Source organism: Ctenocephalides felis, unplaced genomic scaffold (assembly GCF_003426905.1).
Source record: "Ctenocephalides felis isolate EL2017-DRISC unplaced genomic scaffold, ASM342690v1 CF-g0.4_SCAFFOLD_01886, whole genome shotgun sequence".
Classification (NCBI taxonomy): domain Eukaryota; kingdom Metazoa; phylum Arthropoda; class Insecta; order Siphonaptera; family Pulicidae; genus Ctenocephalides; species Ctenocephalides felis.
In genome coordinates, this window is record NW_020538040.1 from 63,521,845 (window position 1) to 63,546,849 (window position 25,005).

General features: G+C 30.2%; 2 protein-coding genes across 3 annotated transcripts in view; both read right to left on the reverse strand.

The window, feature by feature from the left end:
* The window catches only part of LOC113377332 (mitochondrial carrier protein Rim2), a 40,221-nt gene extending 38,303 nt beyond the window's left edge, over positions 1–1,918 (reverse strand). The window contains exon 1 of one of the 2 annotated variants that reach the window (XM_026617615.1): positions 1,688–1,918. In XM_026617615.1, coding sequence (XP_026473400.1) covers positions 1,688–1,734 — 47 coding nt within the window. In that variant the 5' untranslated portion in view covers positions 1,735–1,918. The remainder of the gene's footprint in view (positions 1–1,687) is intronic. The other variant, XM_026617614.1, reaches the window with a different exon arrangement.
* Positions 1,919–5,443: 3,525 nt separating this feature from the next.
* LOC113376633 (HEAT repeat-containing protein 5B-like) lies at positions 5,444–23,029 on the reverse strand. Its single transcript, XM_026616626.1, is given in 23 exon segments — positions 5,444–5,957; positions 6,275–6,515; positions 7,927–8,315; positions 9,439–9,726; positions 10,003–10,298; positions 10,484–10,753; positions 11,612–11,799; positions 11,881–12,131; positions 12,134–13,490; positions 13,882–14,053; positions 14,291–14,466; positions 15,628–15,901; positions 17,484–17,617; positions 17,731–17,849; positions 17,924–18,112; positions 18,234–18,516; positions 19,468–19,752; positions 19,841–20,004; positions 20,639–20,957; positions 21,636–21,783; positions 21,859–22,070; positions 22,621–22,841; positions 22,915–23,029. Coding segments are annotated over 22 exon segments (6,210 nt in total). The 5' UTR covers positions 22,747–22,841; positions 22,915–23,029; the 3' UTR covers positions 5,444–5,628.
* Positions 23,030–25,005: the final 1,976 nt, after the last annotated feature.

Sequence of the window (25,005 nt, forward strand, 5' to 3'; positions counted from 1 at the left end):
TGGTAAAGCTGATTTTGAATCTTCGAATTACAATAGTATCCAAATATTATTATCAAAAACAAATTAAGGGTTCGACTAAGGGTTGTGTATTATCGTCATGCATTTACTGAAATGAAGTAACTAAGTATTAACGCTCATTTATTATTTTTCCAGTATTTTTTTTCGTTTTTTATTAACTTCCAGTAGTGTAAAAGTTATAGTAATCGAAAAGGACATTTTTTGTATACCTTTACGTTTCAAAGTTTCTGAACATTTTAATATATCCTTAGAAAAAAATGGATATGTGTGTGTGCATGTATGTGTGAACACAAGTCGACATTTTTGGGAGCACGAATCAACTGATTTGAATGGTTGAAAACACATTCTATTCACATTGACAAGAAGACGTGCTGATTAGTATTCGGCAAAGGCAGGTCCAGCCGTTTCGAAGGTAAGGGCTAGTGGGGCGCATGGCATCGTGCCTTAAGGCAAATTGCTGGTACTTCCCTACTAAGTCGTCTAAAGGATAAACATTGGTACGGAACTCATAGGAATGTAAACAAAATTTTACCTATTGTTGAAATCTCTATGAAATATCTGATAAATGATCATTTTTGACCGCCAAATGGCATTTTTTTTGTTATTTCCACTAGGTCTCCGAAACCGCTAGAACTGCCTTCATAAAAATTTAATCAGTTGTTCATCTTATCAATACAAGTAAAATGTTTTTTGAATTATTAAAATCATACGCTCTGTTCTCTTAAAAACTGAGTTACCGTTTTTGGCACTTTTTGTCCCGTATCTTCGAAACGGCTAGATCTGCCTATGCCAAAAACTAATCAGCACGTCTCCTTTTTAATAGGAATCGAATGTTTTTTGAATACCTAAAATCGGTTGAACCGTGTTCCCGAAATCGTCGACGAAAATTTGTATCCGCACACACACACATACATCCATTTTTTCTAATGTATGCCAAAATGTTCAGAAACCTCTGAAACGTAAAGATATATAAAAAATTTCATTTTCGATTTTTTTGCGATTACTATAACTTACCCTACGGGAGTTAAAAGTGCCAAAAATGGCAATTCAGTTTGAGAGAAAGGAACAACCGATTTGAATGATTCAAACAACATTTCACTTGCATCGACTTGCATTGCGATTCAGAAATCCAGAAAAAAAAAGTTAGACAAGTAGTGCATGGCACCGATTTTTTTTAATATTTTATTTATAAATATTTTTAGAAATATTTCAATATTTTATTTATGATATATATATATATATATATATATATATATATGTGTGTGTGTGTGTGTGTTTGTACATATCTATTCCTATACATGATAAGAATTTACGACTGGAGATTATTTAACCAATAATCTCACTACGCAATTTGAATCAGAATTGTTTTCATCGCAGCAAAATACAAATCTTGACACACTTCGTAAGATTTTTATTTTTTAAAGCAATTTTAGTGATATTATATTCGTTATTAGAATATATTTTCTTATCTTATTCTTAAAATATATTTATTTTGTAAACAAATATGTGCATTTACATAAGCATTTACATAATGTACATAGTACACGCGAATGTAGGCTACGCCGTGCGAGTTTATACCAAAATTTTAATTAAACAGGTCACAAACTGTTACAAAATCATTGATTAATTTTTATAAATACAATATTAAATATAGAACGAATCGACTTACCCCCCTGCGACCAAGTGAATCGCAGTATCATGTTTTGATTGAGACATTGTCGAGTAAATATCAATGAAATGTTACAACTGGAGCATTTCCACTAATCTCACTCGGATATTACACAAATAACAGTTTTTTCAGGTGCACTGTACTAGTTATTCACTATAAAATTTCTAGGATATAACACAGGATTCAAATTCACTTGACAATACTCAAGTCACGATCACAATATCGGAAGAATAAGAACTAAAAATTTTCAAAATTTGGAACACAGGTTTACAATTAAATATTAATTCACATTATTTAAATTAATTTTATATCCGTGTTAATTGTCATGAAGCGTTTAAATAAAACCTCAACATTTATTACTGACTTGCATTAACATGACAGCTTCTTTATCACATCTACGTACAAAAAACTCAATCTATTTTAGTAGGTATCTAAAATACTACCAATTAAAGCATTACATGCTGCATATGTGTTGTTCAGATTCAACAGTATACTATTTAAGATAAACTATGGTGCTATTTTATAAATAAAACATGTTTTATAAGATTTTAAACTACATATTTCTATTTCGATAACCTAAATTGAGATGGCAATACTCTATTCGAATATTAATTTTATGGTACACATTAATAAATGTAATAATATGACTTCCGAGCATAAATACGCACTATTCTTGAAAGCTCTTATCACTTATCTGCGCTTAGTTGGTTTAACCTAGGCCTAGTATAAACTCTCCTATATGCGTGTTTCTCAACCAAGATCAAACGTGCACTACAAGAACATTTCGATTGAAAAACATATGTGAACTACGCTTCGTATCGTACCAGGGTGACCACAGATCAGTGGCGAAACCGGCAATTTCAAAATGTCAAAAAGTGTAGTTACTTTTCATTCAAAAGGTGTTAATATATGGATTCAAAGATAAAAGAAGAGTAGTATATGTATGGATTCATTATTTTGATATTTCATCGTGAGTATTATGATTGAGACGACAAAATAATTTAATTCTTAGATAATAATTTGGCTTGCAACTACTATTCAATTACTCATTTGGCAGTCTGGACAAACCTGGACGTTAGATCTACTTAATATTACTTGAATAGCTATTATTGAATTTTCTGTAAATGTGAAAAAGGTTATGAAAGCACACTCACATTTCGGACGTCACAAATAACGAAAATATGTTTGTACAAAATGTAAGGAAGATAAGCATCCGGTATATTATAACGCAGCTAAGCGCTATTAATCAGAACATCAGAACTGTCGTGAACATTCACGCCTGTACAGGTTTTAACGCAAAATCCGACCGAATAGTTTTGCCTGAAAGTCTGTCTTTTTTCTTGTCTATTTCATTACGTTGTGTATGTATGCATATTTGAAATTATTTGTTAAGTTATTCTTCATTTCGAAGTTGTTCGATAATATCAAATTATCGCGCGTTATCAATTTATCAATTTTAAACTTATCAATTGCTTTATGCGTGGCGAAAATGTTTAATATGATTATCATTGTATTTCCATGATCTGTACCTTGCACATAAGTACTATCAAAATAATCAATAAATAAAATGAAATAACATTTTGAAGAGTATACATCATTTATGCGTTATAATATAAAATCTTAGAACATTTTATTTTTATTCTTTTAATTTTATTTTGTTGAAAGTAAGAATTGTAAAAATGCGGTTCAAACAAACGAACATTACATAGATGATTTATAAAATGAGCAGTATCTTTTGCTAATTCAGCTTTCATTAATTGTGTACACTTCTGTTCTTTTAAGAGATATATCCATCATATATCTAATCTTAACTATTTACTTTGAGTTTTTCATTCATCTGTTACTGTCTATTAACAATTACCATCTATTAGTCTATTAACTAAATTATTTGTTTTTTGTATTTTTACGTGTTTATATAGAAATAAATAGAAACAAAAACTCATCTGAAAAATTCGATAAATCGAAATTCGCTTTGGAGCAATGGCTTCTCCGGTAAAGTTTCTTGAAAATTCCTATAGAAACAGAATGTATAATATACATATACATAATTCTAATAATGATTAATTAATTTATTATATTCTAGTAATTATCTATACATATATTATACACTAATAACTGTTAACTTTTTGAAGTTTGTTTTTGCCAAAAAATGTTATTTGTTAATTTTGTTTTCTCGACCTATCAAGTCGTTCTGAATCGTTTTAGGTCATAACTGGGAAAGATGTGCATGTGTGTGTGGTATTTTGATCTTTCAGCGACGTTTTCTCAAGAACGGGTTCACTGTTACAAAAATTCAAAAAGTCATTTAATGAAACTCGATAAGGACTCGCGTTGATTAGTTTTGCGAAAAGATCAGCCGCGCTGTTTCTTCGGTATGATTAAAACCCATTTGATATATATCACTTAAGAAAAATGCTAATTAGTTTTTGATAAAGATCAGCAGGGATTTTTCAAAATGTTAAATTTTTTTTGGCGTTTCTAATGAAACTGAACCCTTTCCACTCGGATGCCGCCGTGTGATGTTTTGGCTTATTTTCAGTTTAACATTTTATATTTTTGTTTGTTACACACAGTAATTGTTTATTGTTGTTTCATTAAGTTGCATTTATTTGAATTATTTTTATATTAAGTTATATGTTTAATTTTTTCTTCCTAAATAATCAATACTTGACAAGTAAGTTTTTATGATTTAGTTGTAGATTTTGAATTTCACTTTAGAATTCGTTTACTTCAAATTTTATCATTTTATGTTTTATGTATCCATATTTTTGTTATATATTATATTTGGTATTTATTACTCTGAACTGAGTTTTGAAATTAATCGATTGTGTTTTATTCAATAACTGGAAGAATGCCTGAAAAACTATTTATCCATTCAAAATTACACATACGCTTAGGTACATACATTATGTATATGTAATATGTGTGCATAATATATGTACAAATTTTGCGAAAGTGTAAAAAGACTGGCAAACATGTTTTTAGTAAAATAATAAAATAATAAAATACACGCTTCATTCAGATATGGTGGTGTTTTGAAAATGGTCAAAACATATGTTTGCCAGTCTTTTTACACTTTCGCAAAATTTTTAAACACAATTCATTCAGTATTTAGACGTTAGTCAATCTGTACACACTAGAATGTAACCAAAAATTGTCAAAAAAATAATTAGTTTAAATGTTCCAGTTATTAATAGCTTGGTTTATCACAGTGTAATAGTGTAGTGTATTTTTGTATAGTTAATTTCTGTAAGTATTTATATATAAGTTCTATAACTTTATAATATTTTCCTCCTACATCATATAAAATCTGTTAGTTTTTCCACTGAATGACGGTCTCGATGAAGACCGAAACGTATGGATAAATAAAGTATTTCAAAAACTACTTTAGTTTTTTTTTACTTGATGTTACTGCCCGATTCTAAATAACTTATGAAAATATATATATATATATATATATATATATATATATATATATTATTTATTATGATTATTATTATATATTTTGTTATGATTTTTAAAATCATAACAAAAGAGAAAGAAACTTAAAATGTTATAAAAGTGTATTATTTAGATAATAATTAACAATTTATGAAAATATTTTAAACAAAAAACAATATTTCAGTCAGTCGTTCCGACCCAGCAATTAGGATTTCTATTGAAGTCAATAATTTAATAACTGCATAATCTTATTATATAAAAACTTGTGATCTTGTTGTAAACATCTGTGTAAAAAAAATTATAATCTAAATATCCTGAACCAAGTGATTTATGAACTGTTACACTAACATTTCAACAATAACAGATATTTACATAAGCATATTAAATTCAGGTCAAATGATAAAAGCCTTCTAATTATACCAATATAATATGAAAATGCTTTTAGCAAGTAATCAAAACCATTCTATAAAAGATCTATCTACCGATTATATAACTGAATTTCATGAAAAATTACTAAAATCTGTTTTCAGTTTGATTGTCGGCACTGATTTTTGTGAGCGTAGATTGTTGGCATCGCTCATCTGTGCTTTATCCTGCAACTTTAATTGTTGTGCTTGGTTTTTCACAGCGGCTTCAAGACGAAGACGCATATCTGCACTTTTTGACATTAATGCTTTGAATTCTTGGGGATACTTTGGACCAATTTTCATAAGCCATTGCAAGCTACTTTCATGCAGTTGTAGACTATTTTTATTTGATAACTTCAATGAAGAGGGTTCCAACAGATAACTAATCATTATAGGTACCAATAATGTCAATATTTGTATACCTAAAAATTTTCATTTAATATAATTAAAAATAATTAGCATTAATATGCCGCAGACAATAATATTCAATATCTTCTGCATCATGGACAAAAATTTGCAAAATTATTACTACAAATTATTTTGAATAGATATCATACAATACTTAATATTTATATTAATACAAAAATCATTAATCAAATGAAAAACCTACTACTACTTACGCATTGATTATGAGTTATTAATAAAAATCACTTATTAGATGCCTGTTTTGATCATTTTCAGTAATAACTATCCTATGCTAACTTTTTTTAAAACGTTAGTTTGGTTAGAATATACTTACGATATGCTGGTTCAGCTAAATTAATCAAGGTTTCCAAAACAGTAATACTTTCTAAAACAGCATTTAATTCATCAGCAGTTTTTATGAAATCGTGACAAATGACTGGATCACGAGATAGATTAGAATATGCATAGAGACTTGCCATTAATCTAGGAGCTAATGCATGAATAAACGATATTACACGATTTCTGTCAGGATGACTAAAAATCATTTTTAGAGTTTGAATACATCTCAGCCTCACCTGAAATTTAGAAAAACGTATAAAATAAGTAAAACGTACATAAAAATAATGTTTTTATTATTATTAAGTTAGTTTTAGTAAAATAATAATTGTTAAGGCAAGAATTTAAATGAATTCAAAAAAATTGAATGTACAGTTATTAGTCGAACCAATAAAATACACTTCTTATATTTTCAGAAAGAATATGATTGATCTTCAAATATTTTTGGCATATTTCTTGTGATGATTATGATATATACGAGGTCTGTTCAAAAAGTACCCGGAATTTTCGTTTTTTCAAAAAAATATTTATTTATTCGTCTACATTAATGTGGTCCCCTTCAAAGTAGTCCCCCCCAGATATAATACACTTATGCCAGCGTTTTTTCCAATTTTCGAAGCACCCTTGATATTCACTTTTTGATATGTCCTTGAGCACTCTCAGCGATTTTCTTCAATCGAGGAAAACCGCCGTCCTTTCATGGGTCTCTTCAACTTTGGGAATAGGAAAAAGTCACACAGAGCCATATCTGGTGAATTTTTGCACTTTGCAACACTTTATTTCATTTTTTACGCAAAATTTAATACAAATTCTTTGACTTTTCAATTCTTCCATTGTAAAAATCGCCGAGCTCAGAAAAACACGTCGAACCTTAGCGACTACCACAGACAAAGTAAACAGTGAATATAGCTGAAAATTTCATCATACTTTAGGGGCATGTATACCAACACAATAAAAAAAAAATTTTGACAATCAGACACTCCAGACCCGCGAAATTTAATTATTAGTAATTCCGGGTACTTTTTGAACACACCTCGTATATCCATGTACAAATGCAACACTTAATAATTGACTTTATTCCAATTTAGTGACAACTCTTTTTTTTAAAAAGGATAAAAAAAACTTCACAAACTTCACCAGCCCAAATAATTTGAATAATCAATAAAAATGCCATTTTAGAGCTGAAGTAAGTTAACACTAAACTTACTAACGATGAACGCGCTCGGTAGGTACAGTAGAACCTCGATTAACCGGACTAATTGTTGTGGATGGGCATTGCGATAATCAAAAATCCAGATAATCGAATGTATAAAAAATAATGTTGTGTATTAATTAAAAATAACAATTCTATACATAGATATCAACAAAAATCTATGTTTATTAAGAAATTAACACTTCCCTATGTTTGTACATACATATTTTCTTCGATTACATTACATACATGTACTAAATTGCAGCATTAATGATGCTAAAATTCAAATTGTAGGTATGTTCATACATATAAATTGGTCGTGGTTGGTAGTCCGGATAATCGCAAATCCGTATAACCAAGGTCCGGATAATCGAGGTTCTACTGTATAGGTAGTAAATTGTCGGCAGGTTTAGTGTTAAGTAAAATATAAATCAGAAACTATGTGGAAAGTCACTCACCTTGAGATTATCACTCTGAAGACATTGTCTAAAATGATTTATACATGGGAATAATAGGTTTGGTGCATTGATTATATTAGAAGGGCTATACAATATGAAAACTGTTATTGCTTGTCCTAAAGCATTTTCATCAATTTTAATGACATCTGAACTAGTTTTGGCTAAATCAACAAGTTTTCCTAGAGCACTCTGAAGTAAATTTGACCAAAAAGATTTGCTGTGATCATCTGTAGCATATTTATGTGTAGCTAAACTTTGAAAACATTTCAGAGCAGCTTGAACTGGTAATAAATCCATTAAAATTTCTTCATTATTTATTTCCTTAATTGCTGTTTCTTCAAATATATTTATTGTCAAAAAAAGAATTGTTGGAACAATTGATAGAGCACCTAGACATAATAAATTATTTTAGATTACTTTCAATTGGAACACAATACACATAGCTAATAAAAAGAAAATTTTAACCACTTAATGCACACATTTTTAACTTCCCGTAGCGTAGTTATAATAATGGGCTGAAAATCAAAAATGAATTTTTTTCCATATCTTCACATTTTGAAGGTTTCTGAACATTTTGGCATTCCTCAGAAAAAATGGTTGTAAATGTGTGTGTGTGTGTGTTTTGTGTGTCCGCATCTTTTCGTTTTCGCACAGATCAACCGATTTGATAGGATTTGAGTTTGATAGAATAACATTTGATTCCTATTGATAGGGAGATATGCTGATTGACACAAATTTGACAAAATAATTGCTTCTGTAAAAAAAAAAAATTATTTCAATTTTTTTTTTTCAAAAAATGTTTTTAAAATTAAAATTATTTTGTATATCGAAAATAATTCAGATTTTATATTTAATTCTGTATAAATATTAAACAATGTTATAGTATTTATAAGAATCTATTTCAAAATATTTAATATTCCTCGAACATTTTGTTCCGGTACGGTAAGTTCCAGCAATTTGCCTTAAGGTACAATGCCATACACAACTAGTTTAAAAATTTACTGGCAATGAATCATCACATTTTTTTTAAGTGTTTAGAATGTTATTACTATGAAATAAAAATTAAAAAAAAAAAGATTTTAGTATAGTTCAGTTTACAATAACAAATGAAGAAAACGAGTCACAGACCCCAAAAACGCATTGATGTATATTTGAAGAATTTAAGTTATTGAATTTTTTACATTAATATATAATAGTAAAATATAATAAAATTTTATAAATCCATTAGGCGTTCCGATCGTCCAACAAGTTGTGATAAGTTTAAAAATTCCTATGAACAAACTAAGTTCTGTTCATAAGTTTTGCGCGAACAAACGTAAGCATTAAGTGGTTAAATATATAATGTAATTGCAAAAAAGGGATATAGAATACATTAAGATATTCATTTGAGGCTGTAAATATATAACATTATATTATTATTTCTTTTAACTCCACTATTTTAATTTTGATCTACTTTTAAATAGAACGAGCAGATCAAACCAGTAAAATTAGGTGAAAACAGAAATAAAATACCTTGGGGAGAGCATAATTGTGGAAGAGATTCCATTAATCTTAATATTTCAGCTACTAGATGACTGTCATCTTCATTCAACTTGCATATTTTTTTTTGACTGTTCTGTTTAGATCTTTTATCAGGTAGTGTACTGGGATCTACAGCTGGTAGCTTGCAAATCAGTAGGCATAAACAAACTTTCAAAATTGCGAATACCAAAGATTGACCTGGATCCGCATTACTTACGATACCTTTACCATGGTTATCTAACTCGGTAGTTGAAGGCACATCGTCATTCACTGTAGATTCTGCATTATATAAAATAATTCATTCTCAAAATCAGTTGTAACTATGGAAAATAAAACTTAATTTTTAAATAAAATAAAATCTCTAATGCTATTTATATCCATAAAAATAGACTAAATATATTAAAACGGTTCAGACTATGTAAAATTTGTGTGTATAAGATGAAGTTTAAATTTTCAAAGACAACTTACAACTTGACACTTTCTAAGTAACGATAATTCAAAGTAACACTCATTCATTCATAATTCAGATAATTATAATAATTATTAATTACTTACCTTCTAAGTTATTTTTCTTCACATCCTCCAAATTTTCTTCAGCTGCTTTTGTCACTAACTGTAAAATCTTCAAACAGAGATACTGAGGTTCAAATGCATCCCTAGTTATAATTAGACGATGTAAAACATTGCATAGTTCTATAGGTAAAGATGTATGGATCATCAAAATTCTTCTAGCCCATTCTGTGACTAGTAAAGTATTTAATGCTTGTAAACATGTGATTACATCATCCAATGTATCTAATGTTCGTTGATTGCATAAGGCCTCTAAACAAATCCCAAATAACAGATGAAATCTAAAAATGGAAGATGCATTTATATTTCATAGACATTGATTTAAAAATCAAAGAGAAATAAGAGTACTAAAAGTCTCTCATATGAAAAAATATAAATTATATATATACATATCACTGCTTTGTATAATAAACTCTACATAAAAATAATTTGCTATAAGAAAGATAATAAACAAATAAATCAATACTTTTCTGAGCTCGTTGCAGACACAGCAGGCATGTTGTTATTAGCCTGCATTTTGGCATCTTTATCACGTGAGTTATCTTCAGCTTCAGCTGCATTTTTTTTCTGTAAGCCTCCATCATTGATCCAAATTGTAGTAGCAAGTAATATAGCTGGCCAACGGGAAAGAAAATGCGTTCTAGAACTTTCCATTGTATCCGTAGTATAAAACGCACCTCCATCATATGGAAGTTGGCTTGCAAATTCCGAAGGCAATGACAAAAGGGCATGATCCCTAAATATGATTAAAAGTTACCAATTGGCCATTTACCTAACACTTTTTATTACTGTTACACTAATTATTAGTTGATTTCACTCTTTCGCATGTTATCAACTTAAACATAAAAAATGTGAAGAATGAAATGCATAATTTAAAATTGTAAATTATACCTATGTGTCATCCCTTGTCTTAAGATATAACACTAATAATAAGTTAATCAATGAAGAACTAAAATATTGCAATTTTTGCATTAGAAGTGTAATTCTTATTTTCAAATACATTTTCATTAGTATAACGATTGAAAAATCTTAAAATATTGTTAGCTATGAATAGATGGCACTGTTATGTTGATTTCTAGAGAATAACAAGAGTAGTTAATGTAAAATGATAGTACATAGTAGTGAATATAGATGATATCATAAATAGAAACTTAGAATGTAATTGAGATTTTAGGAATCAATAAAGAAGTATGAAATCAATGCATTTTAATAGAGATATCTAGTCTTAACTATATGTTGTGCCTGGTTCGTTCAGTAGCGCTACTGGGCCATGTCACTCCAGCAGTAAAGATTGCCATAGAGAAAGCATTAAAAGTATTCAGAAAATAAGCAATATTCTTTTGAAACATAAATGATACTGTACATAATCATACTATAAAGTTGAAAACCGCATCCAAAATTGTCAATTTTGTACTGGTAAAAAAAAGTTGAAATAAGTCTAAGTAAAATTTACTGAGGAACTATTACTGTACATAATTTTAATATAAATATATATTTAATAAAAATAATATATCGCGTGCTCACGTGTGTCTTCAACATGAGGGCATGCGGTCAAAATTAAAAACAAAAATTATTAATGTTAGTAGTTATTTACCGTAATGCAGCCAGCCAATAAGCAGAAAGTTCAGAAAGTTCAGGTTGAACAAGAACTAAAAGGCTTTTATCTTTAAAATGAAGATCATCCATTTTATTTGTTTCATTCACACTTAATGTACTGCTAATATTTTGTTTTGGAAAATACATAGGCGCCGCTCCGTTGGCAATCATAGCCGCTACATAAACCTATTAAATAAATAAATAAATATATATATATATATATATATATATATATATATATATATATATATATACAAAACATCTTACCTCAGCCCATGCTTTAAGTATAGATAATTTCTCTAAGGTTGCCATACTTTCATTATATAATTGCAAAGATCCAACCGGAAAATGAAATTTACTGAGACTAGATACTAAAAGTTGATGAACGCGGCGTAAATCAGTAAGGTCTCTGGCTACACCAGAACGAATCCATGTGCTGCAAACATCACAAGCAACTGATGTCACATGAGCTGGTGTTTCTGGTAAAAACACTTGTCTTAATGCGGCATCGATTTGTGCTGAAATTGCTCCAACAACAAATGACCAGGAAATTCAGGTTCCCAAACACGAGCAAATTTATCAATTATCACTTGCAAAGTTTTCAGACCTTCTAAACGTAATTCATCAGAATCACTGGTAATGGCCATAAAAGCCATTCGTATTAAATCTGATAAATGTAACACTAAAAAGTCTGCATGACTTCTTGTGAGCTGTAATTCTTTAGCAGAAAGTAAATCAAAATGTTGTGGACAATCATTTTCACAAGCTGCAATAATCCTACGCACACATTCAGCAGCAAAAACACGTGTTGGCCAACGTGGGTGTACTACAACTTGCGACGATTTATTTTCTGTGGTACGAAATTCTGCTTGATCGTCATCATTTTCCTCATCTAATGCTCCTTCTTCTTGATTAGCAGTTCCAGTTTCAGTAGTTATTGTTAATACACTTTTACACAAGGTTAACCATTGCACAAGGTTGTTGGCTGCTAATATTTGAAGCATACTAATTAATGTATCATGAATATCTTTAACTAGTCGTGCGTCGGTTTCTGTATCTAATAAACCAAATAAAACTCCTGGTAAACCTAATTCTGTTATAACTAGACCATCAATGTTTTGAGACATTAATGTTATTGCATGGTCACAAATTTCTTTAGCTTCTCTTTGTGCTAATTGTCTGAGGCAAGACACAGCAGCTTTTCGCAAAAGCAGATGAGTACTCACCAAAGTTTTACATAACATTGGTACAAGTGAACTCAAATTTACATGTTTCGGTGCAAAAAGATGCAACTGTTGCAAACAACCTGTAGCTTCAGCTCTAACAGAAGGATTGTTATTACCTAACATTATTGTACAAGCACTTAGAAAAGAGGATCTTGTTGCTGCTATAGAATTATTATTTCCTTGTAACTCTGGTCCAATTGTTGTTATCAAAGCAGATAATAATTTACCAATACACTGATGTACATTAACATGTGAAGCTGAAACGTCCAATAGTAGTTTCAATGCCACGGATAATGTTGGTTCGACATAGCCCCTAAACATTGGACCACCAGAATCAGCAATCAATGCTAAGGCATACAAACTCCAAACTTGTACCGTAGGGCTACTGAGATCTTGAGCCAATGCCAGTAGTATTGACAGGCTAGTGGATAGGTGTTGTGATGTGCCCAAGCTGCCAACATACCTATGCAAGCAACCAAGTGCCAAAGAGTGACCTGTACGACTTGCCACGTCACGCGCAACTTTTAAACGATCAAAACTAGTTTGAGCAAAGTCCGCAGTGAAACGAGAATCTTGAACAACTTGAGAAATTCGTCCGACTGCTTCGCCTGCTGCACAACGTAGAACAGGGTTCGCAGCAGTAAGAGCACTCTAAAAACAATTAATCAAAAAATTAATCTCGATCCAATCTAATTTATTTTTGAAAAAAAAAAAATCTTTAGTTTTTGATAACTATAAATTTTATTGTATTGATATGCGGAATGAAATTTTTGAAAGCCAAAAACTTCATGTAAAAAAATATTTATTTCTATAAATAAAATTTTTATAGATTTGATAAACAAATATGATTATAAGGTTTAAAACAAAAGTTATCGAGAAAATGATATACAGTACGACTAGTGAATTGGCTATTATTCTTGACTATATTAATTTTAAGAATCAAATAAACTAAAAATATTAATAGTATGTCCATTTAATTTTAAGTAAAAATAACTTCTCAATTTATATTATTTAAAATATAATGTTTCATAATAATACATACAACAATGAGAGAAGTTGCACTTTTCTTAACATCTTGTCCCAAAGTTCCTTTAACATCAGTCAAACCCTTTAGACCTACAAGAAGAGCTGTAAATACATTCATTTGGATAGCTTCTTGTCTTGAAGCTTTAGCCAATTTAATGCATTCGTTAAAATGATCCAACATTTGCAACCTGAAATGTGACATCTCAATAAAATGGTATGACATGTTTAATCATCCGTATTTCGTATCCTATTTTTATATGTTACAGATAGTAATTAAATTAAATTTCTTTCTATTAAAATTTTCAAAGATTTTAATAAAACTCATGAATCAATTCTTAAACTAATCTCTACTAGAATGTATAAAATTCATTAAAGCATTACTTGCTCATACTATGTATCAGGTTTATATTATTCTGTAGCAATACCTATGTTTATTTGTAACATGTGGAAATATTTGACCAAAAAGATATATGGATTTATCAATCACAGCCACGCCTAATGGTAAAGGTCCTGGGATATCTTCATCTGTTTGCAACTGACGATATAAACAGCACGGATCATGCTCTAAAGCTCCAGATCTTGCAGCACTGTTTGGCTGTAACTAAAAATAATAAAAAGTAGTAATTTATTTTATAAATACTTGGTAATTATAATTAACATATATAGAATTTTCTATTGATGTTAGGCATTATTTGACTTTTTTAATACATATGTCAACATCAAATTTAGAATTATACAATATATAAATTTATTTATATTTTGGAGTATATATGTAACTTAGGTCATTTTCGAATTTCCTTGCTCCCAGGGGCTCAAATGGTTCCAAATTGATAAAAAACAATTCTCTGAAAGTTTCAGCTCGTAATATTAACGTTTAGATAGAGCGCAATTCAATCAAAGTTTTGTATGGAAATAGCATGGAAAATTTTGCAAAAATTTTAAAAATGTTTTTTAGATGTAATTTAGCGAACAAATGAATGAATAGAACTCATTCATTTGTCGCTAAGTTACATCTAAAACATTTTTTTTAATTTTCAAAATTTTTTCCATGCTCTTTCCATACAAACTTTGATTGAATTGCGCTCTATCTAAACGTTAATATTAAGAGCTAAAACTTTCAGAGAATTGTTTTTTATCTATTTGGAACCATTTGAGCCCCTGGGAGCAAGGAAATTCGAAAATGACCATTTTAAGGACCACCCTAATATATATATATATATATATATATATATATATATATATATATATATATATATATGTGTGTATATATTAGGGCGGGTCGATTTAAAGGTCACTTAGGCACATATGATTTTTAGATACTAGGGATCAAAATAATATAGTTTTGCTAAAGAAACCATACCTCTAAAATGAATTCTGATGTACCGTGCATTGACCCAAAGATAAGGGTTAAATTTTGAAAAACCTCTCAGGGAAAATCCTAGGAGTGAACCACGGACATGGGTAGATTGACCTTCCAAAGATAACGGGGGTCGGAAGGAATTTTTCAAAATTTAATCCTTATTTTTGGGTCAATGCACGGGACATCAAAATTCATTTTAAAGGTATAGTTTCTTCAGCAAAGTATATTATTTTTTGATCACTAGTATCCAAAAATCATATGTGCCTAAGCTACTTTTTTTGACCCATACAAATCGACCCACTCTATGACCCTATATATTTAAGGCTAGATAAAATTCCAAAATTAGTTGTGTGTAAGAATGCAAATAAATATACTAAATGTAACATGCATGCAATTTTTTACCTGATCTTCAATAGCCTGGTGATCAGTAGCTTGCATCCATGTTCCCAAGATTACGTAATCGTCTGAGTGACAAACAGCTTGAAGCTGAGATGTAGTAGTATTTGCAATGTTTTCTCCAAGAGTGAATTCAGATATTAACATTCTCAAAAGATGTGTGTAAGAATTCTGGAATGATGTTGGCGGCAATAAATAGAAAGCTTCATACATTCGCAAACGAACCATAGCTGCCGGTGCTTTCAATTGTTGGCCATATGATTTTAGGACTGACGATATGCTGCAATAATATGTAAAAATATTCAAATTTTTGTATATGCAAATTTTGTATATACCACAGCCAAACGTACACACATATATAAATATGTATTCGTAAAAATAAAGAGGATAGTAATTATACAAACACATCACTTTTTTTTTTTTTTTTTATAAAAAAGTAAAGCATTATACACACTTTCAGCTGGCTCAATAATGCAATTTTTAACTTCCCAAAGGAGAAGTTTGTTTTCATCAGAAAATCCGATTCGCTAATTTTATGTTTTCTCGACGTTTCAAGCCATTCTGAATCGAATGAGATAAATTTGGAAAAAGTATGTGTGTGTGTGTATGTGTGCGTGTGTGTGAAGAGATTTTTTGCCGTAAATCGACGTTTTCTCCAAAACGGATGGACCGATTTCAAAAATTTAAAAGCCATTCGATGTATCGCGATGAGGACTAGCGTTGAGTTTTGTGCGGCGATCGGCCGGACCGTTTCTTTGTAAATTGCAGAAAAGTGAAAAATTTTTCGTCCACGTTTTAGCCCGCAATTCTGAATCGATTCTGAAAATTCAAAAACCATTCGATAGATATTGGTTGGGAATCGTGCTAATCATTTTGGTAAAGATCGGCCGGGCTGTTTTCTTCTAATAAAGTTTAAAAAAAAAAAAAAAAAAAATCGACGATTTTTATGATTTTTTTTTGACGGTAGATACCATAGTCTTCTAGTTCATACTAAAATATTACCGTCCTACGACAACTCGTTTAGCTTAAAAAATCCGTCAAAGTTTGCAAATATTGGTATCGTTTTTTTGGCATTCGTCAAAATTAGACCTTTGATCGACGTTTGCTCAAAAACGCCTGAATCGATTTCAGAAATTTAAAAGCCATTAGATGTATCTTAATAAGCACTATAGTTTGTCAGTTTTGTGAGACGATCTGCCGAGCCGTTTCTTTGTAATTTGAAAAAAGTGTTAAACTTTTCGTCCACATTTAAGCTCATTCTACCAAATCGATTTTAAAAAATCAAAAACTGTTCGAAAGATATTAGTTGGGAATAATACTGATTAGTTTTAGGTGAAAATCTACCGAGCCGTTTTCTTGTAATTAACTGTTGAAAAAAAAATTTAAGCCGATTTTTATGAAACTTTCTTTGGCGATGTATATATTGGTCTTATAGAACTTACTGAAATATTACGGCCTTACGACAAGTATTTTAATTTTAAAAATTCATCAAAGTTTGAGAAAATGAGTAGTTTTGTTGACGTTTGTTAAAATTAAAATTAGATGATTTACTTGGTATAACGATAGATTACTTGGTCTTAATGAACATACTAAACGATCAACGTCCTACAAAAACTGGTTCAATTATAAAAATTATTGATTTGTGAAAATTTGCCATCAGAAAATACTCCGAGTTAATGTGTTCGTTGATTTTCAATCATGTGTAATAAATCCCCTCGGAATACTTCTAATTACTCATAAATTAATTTGTTTATTATTGATTAAGTCGATTATTTACACATATCGGGAAGTTCATGTAACTTGCCTCAAGGCTAAATACCAATACCAACTAGTTTTATAAAATAGTTATCTTCATTTATTACCCTATCAACATAGCTAATGCACTTTCGATAGGCGTCAAAAGTCTCCGAATATATTCTTCTGTGACCAATTCAGGACAATGCTGGAGAAAACTATGCATAGCCGATAATGCACCAGCCCTCCCTTCTAAAGTGACCTAAATAATGAAATTGCCATTAATACAATAAGAAAAAATGTACAACAAAATGTAGAAAGTATTCTGTATTATTTCAAATTCATAAAATGTAAAAAGTTGGCTGTTCCAAATACCTGCCATGTAAATGCATCACCACGTGATTTTTCTGATTCTAATTCCTTAGCAGATCTTGGGAAAGAATTTCTCCACAACAATAACATGCGTGGTAATAGACCTTTAACAACTGGTATACCTAATGATATAATTTTATTGAAACATGAATGAGGCTAATGATTTTAATAATAAATTTGCATTAACTTATCTAACCTAAAGTCATTATGCTACCAATAAGAAGCCAGCCAGCCTGGGTTCTGTTCAAAGATAACCTGCTATTTTGACTAGCTGATCTTAATAATTCTTCCGCAGTATTAAAAACAATTTTTCCTTTCGTGTGAGGGATTCCTAAAGGCGAGTAACGCACACTGCTAAGCACTGCAGCCAGTGCACTACTGTAACCTGTTCATAAAAATAGCAGTGAATACTGAGCAATTACTACAGTTATATATTGCTTATAAGATAGTTTTCAGCAAATAATCAAAATAATTGAAATATGTGTTTATAATATTTTCATTAGTACCTGCTATTGCTTCAGGCAAGGTGTTCATACTTTCAATAGCTGCAACACAGCGATCGATAAGAGGAGTTATTTCACTAGGCACTGCAATACATATGCAGCGCAAACACCAAGCTGCAGCCAACCTCGCTGCCTGGCAAGGGTGCACTAATACAGATACCGTAGCCTCAATTAGATTCAAAGAGGAATCATGAATTAAATTTTGTGCTTGTGTACCGAGTCTTAAAATAAGACGGCCCATTTCTTGTAAAGCACACACTAGCAGATGTTGCCCAAAAAGAGTTTCCTGCAAATCATAGTTTGTTAAAATTTTCAAGTAAACATATTTATATATATATATATATATATATATACATATATAAATATATATATATATATATATATATATATATACATATATAAATATATTTATTGATACATACTGGTAAACCTACATAGTCATGGGAAAACAACAAACCAAACGTCAAATTTTTAGAGATGCTTTTTGAAAGGTAAGGGCTACTATCATGTTATAATAATTGCATCTTATTATTTTTTTTTCAATATAGCTTTTATATATTCAGATATAAAGTTGCTTAGAAAGCACAAAAAAGTAAAATAATTAAACTAATTTTTAATCCTAAGTTATATGATGGCATTACAATTTACAAAAGTAATATTTTATTATTCTTTATGCTTAACTTTGATCTTAATTTCAAATGCATTTATTACTATTGCACGAATTCTCTGCTTATATTTTCTACAACACTGAGCATAAAATGATAAAAAAAATAGAAATACATTACCTACATACATTAACAATTGATATAAAGAAATGATTTTATACGAAAAAAAATAAATTCATTAAATTTTTTAATGAAATTGATCTTCATTAACTTCCCGCCGGGTGAGCTACAGTAATCACAAAAAAAAATCGAAAATGAAAATTTTAACATATCTTTACGTTTCAAAGGTTTCTGATAATTTTGGCAAAGGAAATGCCTTTACTGTGTGGAAATACCTTACGTGTGTGTGTGTGTGTGCGGATACAAATTGTCGTCGACGATTTTGGGAAGATGAATCAACCGATTTGAATCATTCAAAAACCATGCAACTCGTATTGATAAGGAGACGTGCTGATTAGTTTTTGGCAAAGGCAGGTCTAGCCGTTTCGAAGACGAGGCAAAAAGAGCCAAAAATGGTTTAAATAACTTTTACTCTTCCTAGAAATGCACATATACTTGTTAATTGTATTTACCTGGTTGTAGTCTTTTGCATTCTCTGGATTAAAATCTAATGAATTCATTTGTTTAACTATGATGTGAACTATTTCTTTGCAAGAGGATGACTGCGCTTTCTCACTGAGCATTTTCCCCAGGACAGAATGCAAAATGAAACTGATGCATTTTCGTGAGTAAACAGCATCAACATGAGATGATGCAACTTTGGGATTAGCAACTAGATCCAGAATATGTGTTAAAAATGTTGTTAAATTACGTTCCAACCATTGAACACCCATTGCTTGAACAAACACGATGTAGGCCTAATTGAAATATATATGCATAATAAATATTTCAATAAATAATCATGAGTCCCAATAAAATTTATACTGCAACAGTCCACAAACTTACATAAGTTACACCAACTCGTACTTCACGATTGCCACTAGAACCTCCTTTAATCATTTCTCCAGTGCCTTTCAAAAATGAAATTCCCCCTCGTAGAAAACCTGACATCAGCAAACTCAAAGCTTCCTCCAAACTCACTGTTTTAATGGCATATTTGTTTTGATGGCCTGAAATTTATAAAAAAAATAAAAATATAGATGTATTCTTGAATTGAACATTATTGTATTTAAACAATTTATACATCACTTTATAGATCTCTTTGAAAAACAAATAAATATACAAACTTTAATTTCCTAATTAAACATTTGAACCAGGTATAATTGAAAATGAGCCCTTTCTTCAAGTTTCAAACTAAATATTAATGTAACCGTAAAAGATCAGCAAAAAATTGACGTGTTTATATTCTGATCTAAAACTATACATCTATAACAAAAAACAATAAAAAAAAAGTTGTTTTTCATTTTGTATTTTTGAGCAGTGCAGTTGGGTTATTTGAACTAATTTTTAATTAGCACCATTCGAAAGTACCTTTTTTTTATCAAGTAAGTAAAATATCTTAAATACATTAAATAAAATAGTAAAAATATAATAAATAGAATATCTGTATAAAACAGCACACAAAATGTCATCATTTAAAACTATTCTCCTTATTGATTTACTTTTTTAGTAGTAAAACTAACCAATATCAAAATATTATTATTAGTTAGCTATGAAGAAACGTAAAAACTAAACAAGATATCAATAATTTACACCCATCGCAAATAAAAAAAATAATTATAATTGCATAATTATGATAAAAACCTAAAGATTTTTCGTCTTGGCATTGGATAGCAGCCATCAGGGTGCCAAGAAGTCTAGCAACAGTGCAGTGAACTTCGTAATTGCTCCCATCAAAGGCTCTAAAGCAAAGTGTCACCAAAGCCTCAAAATCAGCATTAGCTGTTTGAAGCAGCATGTAGGAGAGTTGACGTTCCTGTTGTGAGTTATCATTAAGCATTTCCAGCAAGCATCGAGCAGCCGAACAACGAACTGACATGGCACGATCCGTTAATCCATGCTTACAAGCTTTGTATACATCCTTGTACACGCTCGAAATTACTGTGCCCATTCCCGCACACAACTAAAATATTTTTTTACATTGAATGATAATTATGAAAACTTGTTATGTATTGAGTCTCACACACCAATTACATGTCCAATTACATTAATATATTCATATATGATCTAATGTGAGTCACAAATAGTTTTAACATAATACTTTAAGTTCATGATAATACTATACTATGTATATATAATACTATATACTATGTATATATAATACTCTTCTATGTATCTTAAAATAGCCAGTCGTCATCGGATTAATACAATTTTGTTGATACAATTAAATGTATATCAGACACAAATGTATGTATTTACACAAACAAACACATACATATGAATCTCACATAATACAACACACTTTATGTATGACGGGGGACCAATAAAGAAAATTTTTGACTTAGCTTTCCTTAAAAATTTTGCTCCTTTTGTGAATGGTTTACTAATATTAAGTTTGTTTTAATCAATGCAAAGATTCAATTTAAGCCTACACTTTTCTAAACCCTTTAAAACAAAAGTTTTAAAGCCGCAACAAACATTACTTTTAGAAAAAAACCTAGTAAACAAGCTCAAAATCCGGGTCTGTCCTGGCCAAAATGAGACAATATATATATGTACAGACATGCATACATATTCATACATTGCTCTGCTCTTACATATAATTCTAAGGGTATTGCGCTTAATTCAAATATTAATTTACTTTATTGAGTGTAACCATGATTTCTGCTCTTGTTTGAGATTCGGCATGCTTCAGACTTTTGGTTAGTATTTGTATTGTTTCTTCATATGATCGCCCCATCATCCTTCCCAAACTTTCATACATACATCCCAAAACTGCAATTGCAGTACTAAAATAGATTTGGAAAAAATTTTACATCAAATATTTATAAACATATATAAATATAAACTTACAAGCAACTTACAGTTTTGTTGAAAGATAGCTCGATGTATCATCTCGATGTCTAAGAATCTCATTGCATTTGTTAACAGTGTCAAATAATAAAAATGTATCCCCAAGAGAAAAAAGAGTAGCTAAACAACGTGCAATTAAATTTCGGGTAGGTGGCCCATGAGGGCATTGCATGCGTACAGTTAACTGTTCTACTAACTTATTTTGGCATTCTCTGATATGTGACTGCAAAAATATACTTGAATAAATATATACGCATATACATAAAGACACAATGTTGTATATTTATACAATGGTTTGTCTTGTCATCACTGTGAGACAGGAATAAATGCAAAACCATGATGACTAATATCTTAAAAATTTTTATGAGAAGCTGTTCAAGTTATAAAAGTGCGTTATTTTCATTATTATACAAACTTTATACATTATAAATTTTCATAGTAAATGAAAATAAAAACTACAATTGAATTTTTTTCTGCTGTTTGTAACATGAAGTTCAATATTAATACATAACTAAATAGAATTATAAATAAGTCTTAAATAACTTGAGTTTTATGAATAAAACTAAGTTAGAAAATTTTACAAAAACTAGCTCAGAAGAGTATAGTACTTGATAAATAATATTGCTGTCACGAACTGCTTTTACTTATTAAATAATCATATATGTATAAAATTCAAATTCATTTTAAAACACATTTTTGTATCATACAATTAAGACTTTGCAATTTACAATACCACTTTGTGATTATCACATTTAACTAAATTATATACAAACCTTTTGAGACAATGGTAAAGTTTCATCTAAAAACCGTAGCCATTCAAACACAAACACTTGCTGCTTAGCTTCTGGTAACTTGGATAAAGCTTCATCGTTTAATAACAAACTACGTGATAAATCCATTATTAAGATTCTTACAAGATTGACAACATATTCCTCAGAAAGTGATATGTAACCATTTTTAGTTCATGACTAAATGTCATCCCTGTCATTCAATACTATAATTTATAAAAAGAATAAAATTAATATTGAAAAGATATTTCCATTTGTACATTTAGGTTAGAACGTAACCATAAGAAGTTCACAAATCCTGTTGCTGTGTAACGATAACAAAACTCGCAATTCGCAATGCAGGCAATGCAGATGCAGGCCACTGTGTCATTTTACGAGAACTAACCAAGGCAACCAATGGCAACCGATATCTCAAAATGACTCACGCTGTTTGAAGTCTTCAAGTAAAAATGCAAACGTCAAACCAGTTGGTTTTTAGCTTTAATTTTAACAATCGGGCTCGCCCATAGGTAAAAAGCGGGGTTAGGAGCGACGGGACTTGTTTCAGAGGTCACGGGTTCGATACCCACTTCGAGCAGCCTGTTGTCAGGCAACGATTTCACTTGGAAATATAGATAGCAATATGTTTCCAAGTGAAAATAGCCCTTGCCCGGCATTGCTGCACAATAAAGAGTCAGCCCTATTAGATTAATTCTAATAACAAAAATCATCAAATATGGATGGATTAACATTGGGTTACCATCTAAAAATACGAAGTTTCAGCCCAAACTGCTCAAAGGACATAGGTTCTGATTGCCGTTAAAAAAATAAAAAAAATAATAATAATAATAATAAAATCGGTTTAGATGACTTACAGATACAAGAAATGACTTACAGAAGGAAAATATTTAACAACAGAAAGGTTGGTTAGTTAACGAGAGATAAACGGTTGAATATCATTTCGCTTTTCGCCGCTAGTCATGCCGTTTTTCTTTGCGTTGACAGTCAAGCATGAGCTATAGAGCTTCTCATATTAGCGTATACTATTAAAATAATCGATGACCATTATCTCTAGTTTAACAATAGTAGTTTTGTTGAAGTTGACTCAGTGCAACTGCCACTAAGTTCTGCATAACAAATAAAATAAACGGCGCTAGCATCTTCAGCAAAAAAACTGTAGATTTCGAGCCCAAAACTGCAAAACTGAGATCATTTCCAAAAAAATGTAGATCTACAGTTAAAACTGTAGACATGGCAACAATGGATGCAGGCCACTGTGTCATTTTACGAGAACTAACCAAGGCAACCAATGGCAACGATATCTCAAAATGACTCACGCTGTTTGAAGTCTTCAAGTAAAAATGCAAACGTCAAAAACCAATGTAAGTCTGCAAGTAACTGCAGTTTGTTCACTCCGCCAATTTGACACATCATTGACATCTGTCTACTGTCTGTGACTGTGATGAACAGAAACAGAATAGAATCCTAGACAAATAAATAATCATAGATAAAAGAAGAGTATAAGTGATAATAATATAGACATTTCAACAGAATGTAGACGAACTACATATAGATTAGACGAAATCGTTATTATAAATACTGTAACATTGTTCAATATTTATAAGAATTATATCTACTGAATCACAAAGTCAAAAATATTTATTTCAAGTATGCGATGCGAGCTTCAAAAATATTTAAATTATTATATTTAAAGTATGTTAATACTTTAATCTGAATTATTTTCGAAGTACAAAAAAAATGATTTATTTCCAAAAGCAATTGTTTTGTCAACAGAAAGTTTTTTGAATCATTCAATCGGATGCTTTATTCTCTCCAAAAACTGCCATTTTTTGTACATTTAGCTCTGAATCGAAAATGAAAATTTTGCATATCTTTACGTTTTGAAGGTTTCTGAACATTTTTGCATACCTCAGAAAAAATGATGTGTGTGTGGATCAACCGATTTATTGCTATGTTATGTTTATTTATCTATGGATGTGTGCGTGTGTGTGTTTTGTGTGCCCGCATTTTTCGTCCACGTTTTCGGGTGCACAGATCAATCGATTTGAATGGTTCAGAAATATTCGATTCCTATTGATAGAGAGATGTGCTGATTTGTTTTTGGCAAAGGCACGTCCAGTCTTTTCGAAGATCCAGAGCTAAATGTACAAAAAATGGCTACCTTTACCTTTCTTTACTTTTATTTGGTACATAATCCATTCCTTTATATTAAAAAAAAGTTTTTTACTTAATATTCTGTATTGTTCGTCATTAATAGAGTTAGTAGTTAGTCTATATAAAAAAAATGTTTTCACCAGAAGAAACCTGATGATGAAACGTATCTAGTTCCGAAACGTCCTTTAAACATCTACCAAAGACAAATTATTTTTC